Source organism: Xylaria bambusicola, assembly GCF_022495145.1.
Source record: "Xylaria bambusicola strain CBS 139988 unplaced genomic scaffold F5B22scaffold_3, whole genome shotgun sequence".
In the NCBI taxonomy this organism is placed as follows: domain Eukaryota; kingdom Fungi; phylum Ascomycota; class Sordariomycetes; order Xylariales; family Xylariaceae; genus Xylaria; species Xylaria bambusicola.
Genome location: NW_025953556.1, coordinates 1,548,146 through 1,562,086, shown reverse-complemented (window position 1 = coordinate 1,562,086; position 13,941 = coordinate 1,548,146). Strand labels below are relative to the sequence as shown.

General features: G+C 50.4%; 3 protein-coding genes across 3 annotated transcripts; 2 read left to right on the top strand and 1 right to left on the bottom strand.

Annotated features, from left to right (window-relative positions):
- Positions 1 to 511: 511 nt before the first annotated feature.
- On the top strand, positions 512 to 2,654 carry F5B22DRAFT_270074 (putative histidine acid phosphatase). Its single transcript, XM_047970190.1, has 2 exons — positions 512 to 535; positions 586 to 2,654. The coding sequence occupies exon 2, from the start codon at positions 778 to 780 to the stop codon at positions 2,212 to 2,214; it is 1,437 nt and encodes a 478-aa protein (XP_047835489.1). The 5' UTR covers positions 512 to 535; positions 586 to 777; the 3' UTR covers positions 2,215 to 2,654.
- Positions 2,655 to 2,727: 73 nt separating this feature from the next.
- Positions 2,728 to 4,963, bottom strand: F5B22DRAFT_633427 (major facilitator superfamily transporter; the record flags this gene model as incomplete). The annotated part of the gene is made up of 7 exons (XM_047976828.1): positions 2,728 to 2,798; positions 2,900 to 3,067; positions 3,150 to 3,240; positions 3,366 to 4,118; positions 4,193 to 4,618; positions 4,738 to 4,841; positions 4,924 to 4,963. The coding sequence occupies 7 exons, from the start codon at positions 4,961 to 4,963 to the stop codon at positions 2,728 to 2,730; spliced, it is 1,653 nt and encodes a 550-aa protein (XP_047835488.1).
- A 2,093-nt stretch (positions 4,964 to 7,056) lies between these two features.
- On the top strand, positions 7,057 to 8,263 carry F5B22DRAFT_269768 (uncharacterized protein). Its single transcript, XM_047970188.1, has 4 exons — positions 7,057 to 7,194; positions 7,348 to 7,374; positions 7,474 to 8,098; positions 8,171 to 8,263. Exons 1-3 carry the CDS (start codon positions 7,144 to 7,146, stop codon positions 7,870 to 7,872), a joined length of 477 nt encoding a protein of 158 aa, XP_047835487.1. The 5' UTR covers positions 7,057 to 7,143; the 3' UTR covers positions 7,873 to 8,098; positions 8,171 to 8,263.
- Positions 8,264 to 13,941: the final 5,678 nt, after the last annotated feature.

Genomic DNA, 13,941 nt, shown 5'->3' with positions numbered 1-13,941 from the left:
TTTGTAGCGCTATGAAGCTTCGTCCTCTCGCCTAGACAGGACCAAGAAAGGCCGAATTTGCCATCATCCAGACTACTTATGATACGTTGCCGAAGTTGTTTTTCGCTCTCCGATGTCTTTCGAGAAGGGCAGCGAATTGCCTATTCGGAGCATCGACCGGACCAGGCCGCGTCCACTAGCTCTATCACGGGCCTGTTAGCGCTGCTCCTACTGTCGGTCTGCCTACCCATGCACCTTGCCTGCATTCACACTTTCACATGGAGGACGAGGCCTTATTGGAGCGCTGCTCAGTAAGTACACGCATGAATTACCTAGCCTCCACACATTGTACAGGGCTACCGGTATTGTACTGTGAAAGAGGTTGGATAGTGGGGTGGTTGTTCTGCGCAGCTCCTCCGAATTTTTCTGCACATTGCGCTACGCTACGCTACTTCAGATAGAAAGTACAGCACCATCGTGAAAGCATGTAACGTGAACCTGTAAGTGGTTACTTGCGCCTATCATGAGCCTAGGTGGGGAAAGCTGAGGGGTTATTGTTCGTTTCTTCGCGTGGATTTTGACATCCTGTCACTCTAACTTAAATAGCAGTTAAGCTTCTCGTGTTCAGGTTTTCGGGACGTTTTTGAAAGTTTACGGACTTCACTGCTCCCTCGCGACCCGGTTTCCTTCGTCGCTTGTTCTCTTGTATGACTCTTCTCTTAGTCCTGCCGTAGACGGGCTTCAATATTATACACATATATTATTAAAAACATAGTATAATATATCTACTACAGCATAATGGCCTCGAAAGCTGTCCTGCTGTCGTTGGCAGCCTTGCCGCTTGCCCAGGCCGAGACCGTCCTCGGCCTCTACATCTTCTCTCGGCATGGCGACCGTACACCCAAGGCCCTTAAGCCTACAAACCTGACTTCGCTGGGCGCCGAGCAGGTCTACGCCTCGGGCAGCTGGTACCGCAGCCAATATGTCGCTTCTGACGCCGAGACTCCGCTTCTCAGCTTGAGCTCCAATATCGTGAACCTGGAGCAAATGGCCGTCACGGCGCCCCCCATGGACAATGTCCTCCAGAACTCGGCTATGGCTTTCCTCCAGGGTCTCTACCCTCCCGCGGGCGACTTCTCAACACAGGAACTCCGCAACGACACCGAGGTGACCGCTCCGCTCGGCGGCTACCAGTATATCCCCGTCAACGTGGTTTCCACCGCCGCCTCGGGCGCCAACTCGGAGAACAGCGCCTGGCTTCAGGGCGCCAGCGGCTGCGACAATGCCGTGGTGTCGTCGAACAACTACCTCGCGTCGACCGAGTATAAGACGGCCTACGACAACAGCGAGGCCTTCTTCCAGGACCTCCTGCCGGTCATCAACGGCACCTTCGAGGCCAGCGCCGCCAACTTCAAGAACGCCTACTCCATCTACGACTACGTTGACGGCGCCGTTGTCCACAACCAGACAATCCCGTCCTCGGATCTACTCACTAACGAGACTCTGCATGAACTCAAGGTTCTCGCCAACGAGCACGAGTGGGGCCTCGCCTACAACAGCACCGACGAGATCCGTGCCATCGCTGGCTCCACGCTGGCTGGCCAGATCCTCGACGCCCTGAACGGTACTGTCGCCGGTCGCGGTGCTAAGCCCCTGAACATCCAGTTCGGCGCGTACGCCGTGTTCCTGTCCTTCTTCGGTCTCGCCAAGCTGCCCGCCCTGTCCGACGACTTCACTGGCGTCGTCAACTATGCCTCGTCAATGGCCTTTGAGCTCGTTACCAATGCGAGCGTAAGCGATGGGTTCCCTGGTGCGGATGACATCTCAGTGCGCTTCCGGTTCTCCAATGGCTCCGCCGCCTCGATAACCCCCTCTGTCTTCCCACTCTTCGGTCAGGACGAGACCCTGCTTCCCTACAACACCTTCGTCTCGGAGATGAGCAAGTTCGCCATCAAGGATACACCCCACTGGTGCAAGGTCTGCGGTGTCACAACCGGTGATTGCGCCACCGCTTCGTCTGGCAGTGATGGCGAGGGTAGCGGCTCCGGATCGGCCACCGCCTCGAACAACAAGTCCAACATCTCGCTCCCCGTCGCCGGTGTTATCGGCGCCCTCGTCACCCTCGCCGTTGTGCTTGGTGCCGAGGCCCTCATCTACTTCTTCTCCGGCCTCACGCTGGCCAAGAAGTCCACTCTCGCCGCTGCCCAGGCCGCCGCCGCCGGAAACAAGGCTTAAGAGGTCAGAGGAAGAACCCAACGAACAAAAAATAAATAAAGTAAAATCAAAAATAAAAAAGACATTCATTACGTCTGGAACTTATTACCGAGATTGAGCGATTGATTGATAGACTGATTGGTGTTTTTCGATAGCTATCTTTCCCAATCGGCAATAGTCACGAGTCACGAAAGGATTGATGTATGTAATTTGTAGCATTTGTTAAGTATATATGTACCTATCTAAGCAATACCCTATGAAGCAGAGAACAAGCAAGTATTACATACATAAATATCGTCGATCGTGCTAATGAGAATCACCACACGTCTTGAATGAACTACTATCAGTTTCATGATGGTCATATTGATAAGTTAGTATTAGTAATTATTCAAACTGAAATAGCTGAGGACTTGGCGATGTGCGATACAAACCTCAAGGCAAAGCCTAGTATCCATTTCATCGAACACCCAACTTGTCCATAGTTACAAGCTAACAATTGTAATTAAATATATTTTCGCGAACAGGTACTTATAATCATCTCAATCCACACATCTTCAATAGGTCATAGCGATGGAAGAAATCTCTGTTCCGTTTCCCAAAGATGTCTGTTCCGCAGGATTTCGTAAGCGAAGCACAATTACGTGAGTAGATAGAGAAGGACGACCACTGAGAGTAGAATCGGTGATGGTTTCCGGGTATAACTTACACATAGGCACGCTCAGGAAACACACGACAATCTGCACGGCCCCGATAGCGAAGAAGACCTCTCGAATACCGCCGCGTACAAGCCAGTCGTAAGCCTTGAATGTCAATCCGAAGCTGAATAAATTCTTGAAGATGATGAGGCACGTGAAGCCTTCGATAGCGAGATCCCCTATGAGAATTGTTGACATGTCAGAAAATGGATTCTAGCTTCAAAGTTGCCCCTGCTAGGAAGAAGGGTAGTAGAAACCTACGGTACGCATCAACAATATATAGAGAACTCGCCACAGCACCAATTACAGTACCAGCGACCTCGAAACCGAAGAATACAATTGGAACTACCCACTACCGATTTCGTTAGATCAACTCCTCATATAGAATCCAGTACACTCAAAGTGTAATGATGCATTTCGAATCAGGCCCTAATAACTGATCACTATGAAAAGGGGGGAATTGCAAGTGGGACGTACGTGGAATTGACTCTCCAAAGTCCCCTGGGCCGTAACAGCAAAACCAAAGAGGCCCAGGGTAGCGAACACGAGCTGCGGAATCACGAGCACGAGGCGAAACTCGGGCTCATAGATTCCACCATTAAGACGTGTTAACGCCTTCGCCGACCAGTCGGCGAAGACACCAGCGGTGAAAAATCCGAGCAGCGCACCGAGAAACGGTCCTGTATACGCATACCCGGTCTGAACCTCGCCCCAGAAAAGGGGTGGCCCGAGGAATATAGCAGCCAAGATGACGCCGATGAAGACTGTCCATCCGATCATTGTCCCCTGTATGAGCGCTGCCCACAGAAAAGCCGGCTGTGCGAACAGTGGGAGTGGGCGAAACAAGAGCTTCAAAAAATTCTCGTCTGTCTTACGACCATCGAAGAGCGCGAGTCTTTCCGCGAACGTCTTTTTCGGCCGAGCGGGCTGGGGTGTAGTAGTGACTTGTACTCCCTGTTGACCTACGGCTCTCTTTTCCTCATCATTGGTTGATCGGTCTTCCGAGGCTGCAGAGCCGCCGATATCTGTGTTTAGCGACGCGTCGCGCCGGTAGGCAGTTTCCGGACAGAACAAGAATACAGCGACCAGGCATGCGGCGCAGAAGATCGAGACCAGGTTAAAGGTCCACCACCATTTAATCGTATGCGTGATCTTTCCGACGAGGATAGGGGTGAAGAATGCGCCACCGAAGACGGCTAAGTTTGTGAATGCCATTCGTTTGCCTCGTTGCTGTAGTGAGTATTATTCACAGTGAGTCAATTCATCCTTCGTCTGTAGTTACCATGTGTAAGGGTGCTACTGACATGAACAAAATATAAATCTCCGACAGCAGCGTTCACGAGGCCCTCAAAGGGCGCCGTGCCGACCCCCTGGATAATGCGCGCCCATAGCAAGCTCGTGTAGTTGTGTCCGACAGCGCCAGCCCACGCGCTCGTGGCGATCAGGATGACCAGGCCTAGTATGAAGAGATGTCGCTTGCCCCATATCCGGCCCGAAGGCACGAAGAAGAACCCGGCGACGCCCACGCCCAGCAGGAAGTACCCTGTCAGCAGGGCGATGTAAGTGAAGTTCAGCCGGAAATACACCGACAGAGTCAGCGTGTTGGCGGCGAGGATGGGCCCTAGGGCGGTTGCGAAGATGGCCGTGAGCGAGAGGATGAAGGTGATGACATCGCGCTGCCAGAGTGGCCAGTTCAACGGATCATTTGGGTCATCCGACGGCTGGGGGTTCTATTACGATTTCCTTAGTAACAAGTCTTGCATCTCTACTTCCCACGCCCACTCGCACTCCACGAGCGAGGTACGATGCCGGGAACGGGAACTGGGGGGGTGCCTTGTCGTTTTCTTACCAGTATAATGGGGACGGGACCGCTACGATCACACTTGAGGCCGCGCGCATCGGTCGTGTCGGCAATCTGGGGACGATCTGGATCATCGAAGTATCGTGTCGTGCCTGTTTCAGCAACCCCATGTCAATAGGCAATGGACTAATTGTATCAAACTATCTCCTCGAAACCCTCCCCGCATGTTCTTACCTGGTACGTGGCCTGGGACTTCAAGGATTCCTAACCCCATCTTTGCAATCCCAGGGCCTTTCAGGACATGGTTTAATGGTTTCGAGATGCTCCCCACAGGACTCAAGGCTGGTGTTTTCTTGAGATTAGTATCAAAGTCGATACCCCAGATCAGTAGCTCGGACCTACCCTGAAGCTCTCTGCGGGGTGCATGGGACGATACGGCGAATTAGACTCAGGCTACGCTCTCGGAACTGTATCGGAATCCTAAGCCACAAAACTTGCCCAGGGAGACATACCTTGGTGTCTACTGCGTAGATTCCAATATCGCCTGCTTAATCATCCCACACCTAGGTAACCCTTCGTGGCAGCTGTTCCACTGTCTAAGTTAAGCTGTTTCATCGTCATTTCGATACATATCATCGACTTATCCAACTGTTTTATATTCTTCCATTAAGGCTCTTCTCACGTATACAAGCCATCAATCGTACCAAATGCGGCACACACGGACTTTTGGTTTACACATCCTGTCCATGCAGATGGTGGATCAAGGTTAGGTACCTCGAAATCTTTTTACACGCAAAACGTTCAGGTCTTGAGTTACAGGCCACTTGAAACTAGAGTTGGTAAAACTACGATCTAATACCAAGATCACATCATACATGGCGTAGTTTGATAAGCAATTATGAACTTGATCCACAGAGATGCAAAACAGAGTAACGCAACCAAGCGCCCGGGTTCCACTTGTATGATTGTGTAACTTGAGAATGTGGACTAAATAGTCGGTACCTAGGTATGTGAAATCCATCAGTAAAGCCCGTTTAGGCCGGTACAGGCGAGACATACCAAATGGGTAGGTGGACAGCAAGAACACCTATATCATGATGTTTATCGGGGATAATACATGGTAGTTGGCGTAGAATTCAGGGCACAGTCCAGTTACCCCTCAGCTTCATCATGCATTCCGATGGGGAAAGCAGCTCGTGTTCGGAACCCAACCGTCATGTACAAACTGTAGATCGCTGTTCGAAAGATCGATAGTTCGTTGGGCTCGGAGAGTAAGTGACGGACAGACTTAGTAGGTACCTAATATAACAAACCACGATGATAATAGAGCCCTGTGGAACTGTGCTACCCCGCTAATAATAGGGACCGTCTAGGATGGCGATAACACGCACCTATATCATGGAGTTGTGGGCAATAGGTAGAATACTGTACCGTATAATGAATCCGAATACTTGAATCGACGAGGACAGTATCCCTCACGGAAAAATCCGGTTTACTGAGATTACCAAATAATATAACGCTACCTACTAGGTGTTGAGACAGTGTGGGGTCATGCAACACGACATAACTCACGATGAATAAAGTACCTAGATAAACCTGCTCATACGTGTTAAGAATCGCTTGTTGACTTGGGGTGTATCTACAGGGCCTGCTGGCATGCTTGTTTCTTCGTACATAAGTAAATATAGACGACAAGGGCCTGCACGGTCCTTGCACGATGAGAGGCAGTGAGTGAGTGAGTGAGTGAGTGGTACCTTGTTTAGCTCTTGTTCTTCCCTTTTTCTTGCGCATCTTGCCTAACCTCAGCTCGTTGGTAGACTGGCAAATCGTTCGATGATAGCATCGCTCGGAGCTAAGGATCCTAGCTGAGGACTTTCGACCACGAATCAAAGGCCTGGAACGATCCTTGCGACGTCGACGAGGGAATTTCTGCTCCGATTTGCCTCAAGTCACCCAGCCAAAGCTGTATCTAACTCTCTCGGTAACCTATTATCGAACCTTGATGCCCTGCTAGGTATGACACCGATGAATGCCCGATCTGGTAAGCGACTGTCCGAGCTAACTATCGCATGGTTGTGCTTGGCATTTCCGATTCGGGCGAGGTCACATTCTCGCCCACTGCTTCCCCGAGACTATCTTGGAGCTACCTACTTACTTCGTAAATCATGGGGAAAAGAGGATCGTGGGGAAACCTACTTACCTACCTGGTCTGTTTACGCTAGTGTGTCCTCTCTTGCTCCAGTTCTGCTCCAGTCTAGACTACTCGACTACCCAAGCTAGTCTTGGACTGATATCTATCCATCCTTTTGGTGAGACGTTACAGAAAGGTAAGGGCGTGGAAACTCTCTTGCTTCTTCGAGAGAAGACATACCATACCGTACATATTTGAAAAACGACCTACCACTCAAATCGCCAGCACATCATTCAACCGTTGAAGGAGGTAAATTAGCCATCATGAAGCTCGTCGCTATCTTACTTGCCTTTGCTAGTATCGTCGTCACCCAGGTCAGTGACTGCCTCTATTGTCATGTCACCCTCCGACACGTTCTCGCGAGCTTGGACTGTTCAATAGCGAGATTTTCTACGTCTCTACTGCTATCTGTCCCCAGCGTCTTCAATATTAGCCTGTATGGGCGCTAATTTCAAGTTCGACCACAGGACCTTGGTAATCTTCCCGATTGTGCAGTAAGTTTCAGCCCCTCGAGAGGATCACAATGCCATCAAGTTCCAATTTCCAAAAGGCTGGGCTGCGGTTAGCTTGACACAATTAACTCGTATTTATAGAAGAGTTGTCTGGCCGAGTATACAACCGGCAACAAGATAGGGGATTGCGCCAGGCTCGACGCCAAGTGCATCTGCGCTAGCGATACTTTCATCAGCGGCATCGCGTGCTGTTTGGCTGGCGTCTGCAACGCCGACGAACAACAGCAGGCCGTCGACTTTGCCCGTAGTTTCTGCAGCACACAGGGAGTCACAGATCTTCCACAGTCAGTGACCTGTGCCACCGCGTCGCCGTCGTCTTCTTCTTCTTCGCCTGCCAGCACGCCGACCTCTGGGTCGACAAACCCCACAGTCGCAGGCACCCCGAGCGCGACAGTCACGCCGAACGCGGCCTTACCTTCTAAATCGGGGGCTAACGCCGGCCTTTTCGGCGGCGTGCTCGCCGCGTTAGCGATGCTGTGAGGCGGCTATTGGGCAATGCTGCCTTGGATATGCTTGAATTCATCGAAGGCGGGGCGCAAAATGCGAGGATTTATAATATGTACATCGAGATGAGGTCCAGAGCGGCCATGAGCGGCTATGAGCAACACTGAGCGACACTGAGTGGCAGGAAAATGTAATAAGGCTGCGTATTTATGATGAGGGCACAAGTCATAGCTCTTTTAATTTGGCAATGATCACCGGTATTGTATGAAGTATAACATTATGTTGCCTGACACCTCTTGGATGCTCTAAGGCTAGACCGCTTACGTTGTTCCAGGCTGCTCAGATCTCAGGTGATATTACGTGATTTGACGGCATTCGACTGTCTACTATTCGTAGTGTGCCTAGACTGAACGAAGAGATTCCTTATCGACGCCCAAGAGTAGGATACCCTCCCATATGACTCAGGAGATTGGTTGCCGATATGCAGGGAAGAAGACAGGAGGCTTTTACGCCAGGCGCTCCTCCATTATGGTAGGCTGTCTATCTGGCTGACATTCCAGGGTCGGTCTGGGTTAGGAGACGTCTGTGTGCTCGGGGAATCAGCCGAGAGGTTGCGCTAACAAGGTTGACTTAGACCTCCATTAGTGAAGACCAGGCAAGTCGGCTCGCTACACCGTTGGGGGGGTTCGTGCTGACGAGTAGCATTCACAGAGGCTAATAAGGAAGCATGTTCAATACCTCGGCCGACCAGGGCAGTGGCATGCCCTAACCTACCTAGGAGTTTCGCTCCTTCGAGCATGGGGTTATCCGATTACCTCTTGATATGCCCTTGTTGAGATCTGCCGTCACACGCGGATGTGCACAGACGGCCCCAAATCAAACCACTCTCTAAAGAGCGCGTCCCGATTTTCGTCCTTGTATTATAACCAGGTATGTGTCAAAGCCTAGTCTAGCGAATTATACGTGAGAACGACCCCTGATAGACTCCCACAAACCAGGCAAATCGGCAGATGTGGTGCACGTATCCCATCAGAGACTCCCATGACATACATATCTACTCCAGTTCGCGAAGTTCTCCCGTCGAACTGTTAACGGGCCGCTTTTAGCGCCTTGTCATCATGGAACTAGTAAGTTTCTAGAACAAAGCAACCGTGACTGCATCAAGACAACTTACTCATTGATCTTCCTTACCTACCTATGCAACATGCAGGCCCTAAGTTTCTTACATGCATACATAGGGGTGAACGTGCACTCCCGCCGCGATCCAGATAAGCGAGAATGTGGCCCATGATACATATCACCATCCTCCATAAGAGTCTGGCTCTGCCTGTAGAGATGACGCATAACCAGCGGGATGTAACGTACGGTATCGCGTTCGCCTCGCGACAGTCGGCGCTTCTGTGGTTTTTGCCCGTCCCTCGCTGATAAGAAGGGCGATGATAAGAACAGCCGAAAGGATTCAGGTTGGCGTAAAGGTCCTTCGTCGCTCCTTTTTCAGATTTCCCTGCATCTGCAGGCATTCCTTTCCGAGATTTGACCAGGGTGCGCTTTACCGGTCGACATATTGGATCTTGACAGTTAGCCTAGGTACCTTGTCAACTTACTTAGTATAGTAGGTACTTATATATATATATATATATATATATATAATACTATGTATCCCCTGCAACATACGTATACCATTGGGGGCTGGTTGTAGCCAAACTCTGAATTATCGCGTATGTGGCGCTTACTGCGGCTAACCAAGATATAGTTAATTCAACAGCTGTTTCGTAAATTGAGCTGGTCACACCGCTCTAGATACTTAGGCGACGATGGGCAAAATTGTCCACGCTTCCTGTAAACATAGGTCCTGTTCGCGACGGTGAGTTGAACCAAGGAGCATTCCACTAATTGACTGCCTTGGAAACAAGTGTCCTACAAGTACGTCCGGATGTGGCTACCTTACGTCGATGGGTGTCTACGCAGATTTGCTGCATGCAGCTCTCTTCAAGAGTAGGTTCCACTCGGGCGGCTACATGACAGTACATGAGCTGGGGGCGGGAAAGTGATAATATACAGAATATACGTGACATTGTAGAGGCTAAAGGGCTTAACTTGGCGTACATTTGAGGCTTGATGATGTAGGTCCGCCGCCGGTTCGTGTGAGCTGGTTTAGGCGCTGGCCGAAGATGGATGTTGGGCGCGTAGTCGTATTATAGAAGAGCCGCACTATCACACATGTATGTTCCTTGTCAGCTTACAATGACAACATTGGGGTCTACTTCTCTGCCTTTGCCTCTCTCTCCGCCACTTCCTCCGCCTCCGCTTCGGCCGGCGCTCCCGCCATACATGTACGCTGTACTACATATGAGCTTAGGCACTATTGGAGCGGCGGTCCTACACACGAGTCTGCTTCTCGGGTTGGCAATAGCGCACCGATTGTTAAGCTTCTTCTGGAACGCCTAGCACGTAGCAGCTAGGGGTTTTGCTACTATCGTCGACGCAGGTTGAGCCATTATTACGCATCGTGCAAGAGTCCAAGTCAGTGGGAGGGACAGGTGTCAGGCTTGCATGCTGCGACCCTGATTCTGACCACTACAGGCATGTATACCTTGCATGGGATGTGATGCAACGAGGTCTGAGAGTCGGTGCGGACGGCTAACGGGGAATATGGTCTACTAAGTATGTATTTCACTTGCCATAATTCACTTAGGCTGCTGTCGGCAACTTGGCAACTGGTGTTGTCGGAGCCTCTCTCTGTTCTCAATATCGAGATAGACGGGCAGACAGGTGGAGAGAACTTGCACGGGTCTCGTCGATCTGTGCACTCCGGTCGATGATGCGCCACAAGAGCCGATGTTCGAGATCTTCTTGATATTACCTACCTATTGTCCTGTGCTTAGGTACTGTGTAGGTCGTGACGGGAGACGTGATGTGTAGCAGGTAAATTGCCCAAGGTTGAATCTAGCTCGGACACACGCTTACATATTTTTATTAGGCTACTATATTAGGTATTCCGTTTTAAAAGTTGGGGCTAACTCTACCTAGGTACCTGGGTACCTACATACATAACCTATCCTGCACCTACGAGGGAGGTACATGTGTGGCTGCTTAGGTACCTGACTGCAGTGGTAGCTAACGGTACCCAACACCTAGAACCATCAATGCGTAGCGCTAGTAGTTTAGTATTGGGCTCTGACCTGTCGATAGGTACCTATGGAATTACCTAACGTACGTACTTACATAGCCAGGGCCTTACTTGAAGTTTCGTGATATGGCCGCCTCGACCGACAAGTGTATCGTTGCTATAGGGTATTGGATATACCTACATGGAGGTAGATAGCCGTATGCCCAAGGACAAGTAGATGAGTACAGTTGTATTACCTGGGTGCTAGCCGACCGGCCGTCCCGAGACTGTCGAACTGGTCCCGTCAACTTGCAGCTATCCCCTCTTTTTTTCACATGCTATTATCGCCGTTGTCATGTTATATAAGGGCCGATCAGCACACGAAGGGTACTTGTTGGCGAACGGAGGAGCAGCTAGGAGCTGGTTACCTACGTACATGGATACATCCGCAGTAGTTTAGTCGTTGGCTTGGGGCCTCGTACGGTCTTGAATTTTCCTTACCGCCTCGTCGCCAGTTTGATGAGGTTGTAAGTTTACCTAAGTGTCCGAGGTGGGCCGGTACATTTCAGCAACTTGGTGGCAGGATCTTGTACCTACCTACCGCTTTATTGCTGCTTACTTAGGTTGAAACAACTCTACACATGATTAGGTAGGTAGGTGGGCGTTTAATAAGAGAAAGTCTTAACGGGTTAGATAGGCATGCTCTACTAGATAGGTAGCTTGAAACTCGTTCAGTCGAGATCTTACAACAGCTTAATATCATATAGGTACATGGTCATATTACACACCCTGCTGCATACGGGTAGGTGTGATAGCTTCTTACAGGGATTTGCTGACCCCTCTCGATCCTCAGGTCTAAGCCTGAAGTGTATCCTGTGAGCACGTACAGTACTACCTATCCCCTACGCTAAACGCTCGTTCTTGTGTCGTCCTCGTGTCTATCGTCTCTTTTCGGTACCTTTTGCTCACCTTCCGCAGCTCTCTGTACAGATAAGTACTGAGTAGGTATGTTGTTGTTGTCGTGAGTTGGGCAAACCCTAGTCTAGCCTGCCGGTCAACCTCCTTGGCTACCTACATACCCAAAAGCGAGTGTACTTACTACATAGTATGTATGAGACTGGCAATAGGTAGGCACGACCTGGTCTACTTACCGACACACATCGCGCATGCCTTCCTTACCTGGTGTCTACACACGTATGTAGTTAGTAGAGTGCAAAAGTTCCTCCTGCTATCGTCCTGAACCACATCTTCGTCGAGCCTCTGTCTTTGCCTTCTACCATTTCCGCCTGTCCAAGTCACGCCGGTCTACGCAAAATTACCATCGTCCCTTGTCGCGGTCGAGAGCACGGCTATTCCCCTCGATGATCGTATTATAGAGTCGGATATTGGCTGCTTGAGCTCCTCTGCATCGTAGGTAGCATACAGTAGGTAGTTGCCCCCGTCTGTCACACCTGGACCAGGTTCGCGTTGCCCTCGCTCGCAATGGCCATGTCGAAGAAAAGACATCATACGTGCCAACCCGTTCTCCGTCATGGCCCTCGCCGACAGGGACAGGGCTCGTTGGAAACCCATGTCCATATGTACAAGTCTTACCTCTTCGACCAGGCATCAAGCACCCCATCCCGAAGCTTGATAGGGCGCCGAATCTATGTAGTTATGTGTGGTCTCCCTACACCACACACGCACACGCACTGCGTCCCCTAGAGGCCTCATACCTAGTCCGTTTCTTTTCAACTTGTCGATGGATAAATTGGGTCCTGCCTCTACCGTATGATGTATTCTGTTATACTCTTCCCTGGCAGTATGACTCCCCTACGTAGCTTGCCCACTTCGACCTCTGGGGCTAAGACAGGGAAGCCCTGTATCCATTGATCACCGTGTCTTAGCTTCGGCACCTATCTCAACTGATATAAATATCTATATGTATATATATATACATAAAGATCCAGGGCATGCCATCACCGTCTCCTATCTCCAGCTTCACCCCCAGTATTCTTCTTCACGCCGAATTGTGGCTACAGCACAGTATCCATAAGGAGCTGTTTCTTTGACCCTCTTCTCCGTTTTCACATCTTCGAGGTACGTGCGTCCTGTTACCCCCTGTTACCCTGTCTGTCTCCATAGGGAATATGAGGCTCATCACCCGCAGTCACTAGCTCTTCGAAATCATATTGTCTTCTTCTGGGGCGCCCACAATGTGTGACTTTACGAAGAACTACTACATATACACATCTTGTCTAGACCCAGGCACACACTTCTTTCGCACTTCTATGGATGGAAGTCGTAAGACCGCATGCCCAAGGGGACCGCACGAGCGCTACATCGTCCAACCTGGCGAGTGCCCATTATGCGGCTGATACGAAGCCCAGTCGACCGATAGCAAAGCTATCATACTACCAAGCAAGGAGGTTCATAGGCTCGTGACCAATGGTCTCTGATCGAGAAGAAGATCTCGGGAGCCTCCGATTTTTTCTGCATACATGCAGCAACAAAGAGCTTTATTTCCTGGGTACACTGGTGATCGACTCGATGTTTTCTTATGCATAGTTGCCTACCTCTTCTTTTGGAGGAGGGTTCATACGGTTTTCTTGGGCAAGGCGTTGAATCGGGAACGGAACTACAGGTTTAATCCGCACCATTATTTGTATATTTTCAAGGGTGTTTGGCGTCGAGATACCGGAATAAACCATCGCTGGTTGGGTAGAGGGCGGTCTTCTGTAGCTTTGAATGGCGTATCACCAACGGCCGCACCATCGGGAGGCAAAGCAATATGGAAAGAGTCGGAACATTAATGCGTGTGGATCAGGTCGCATGAACAGGAAGCCAAGCAAGATCTATAAATTCCCCCCTCCACGCTCTCACGCCTTTGACGACATATCAATGGAACATAAGCAGGCTGTACTAGTAGGGAGTCGGGATGGTAGATGCGGGCATGAGATACGAATTTCCATTTGCTACTCGGTCTTGGACCACGATGGGTGACGAGTCAGTTGAAG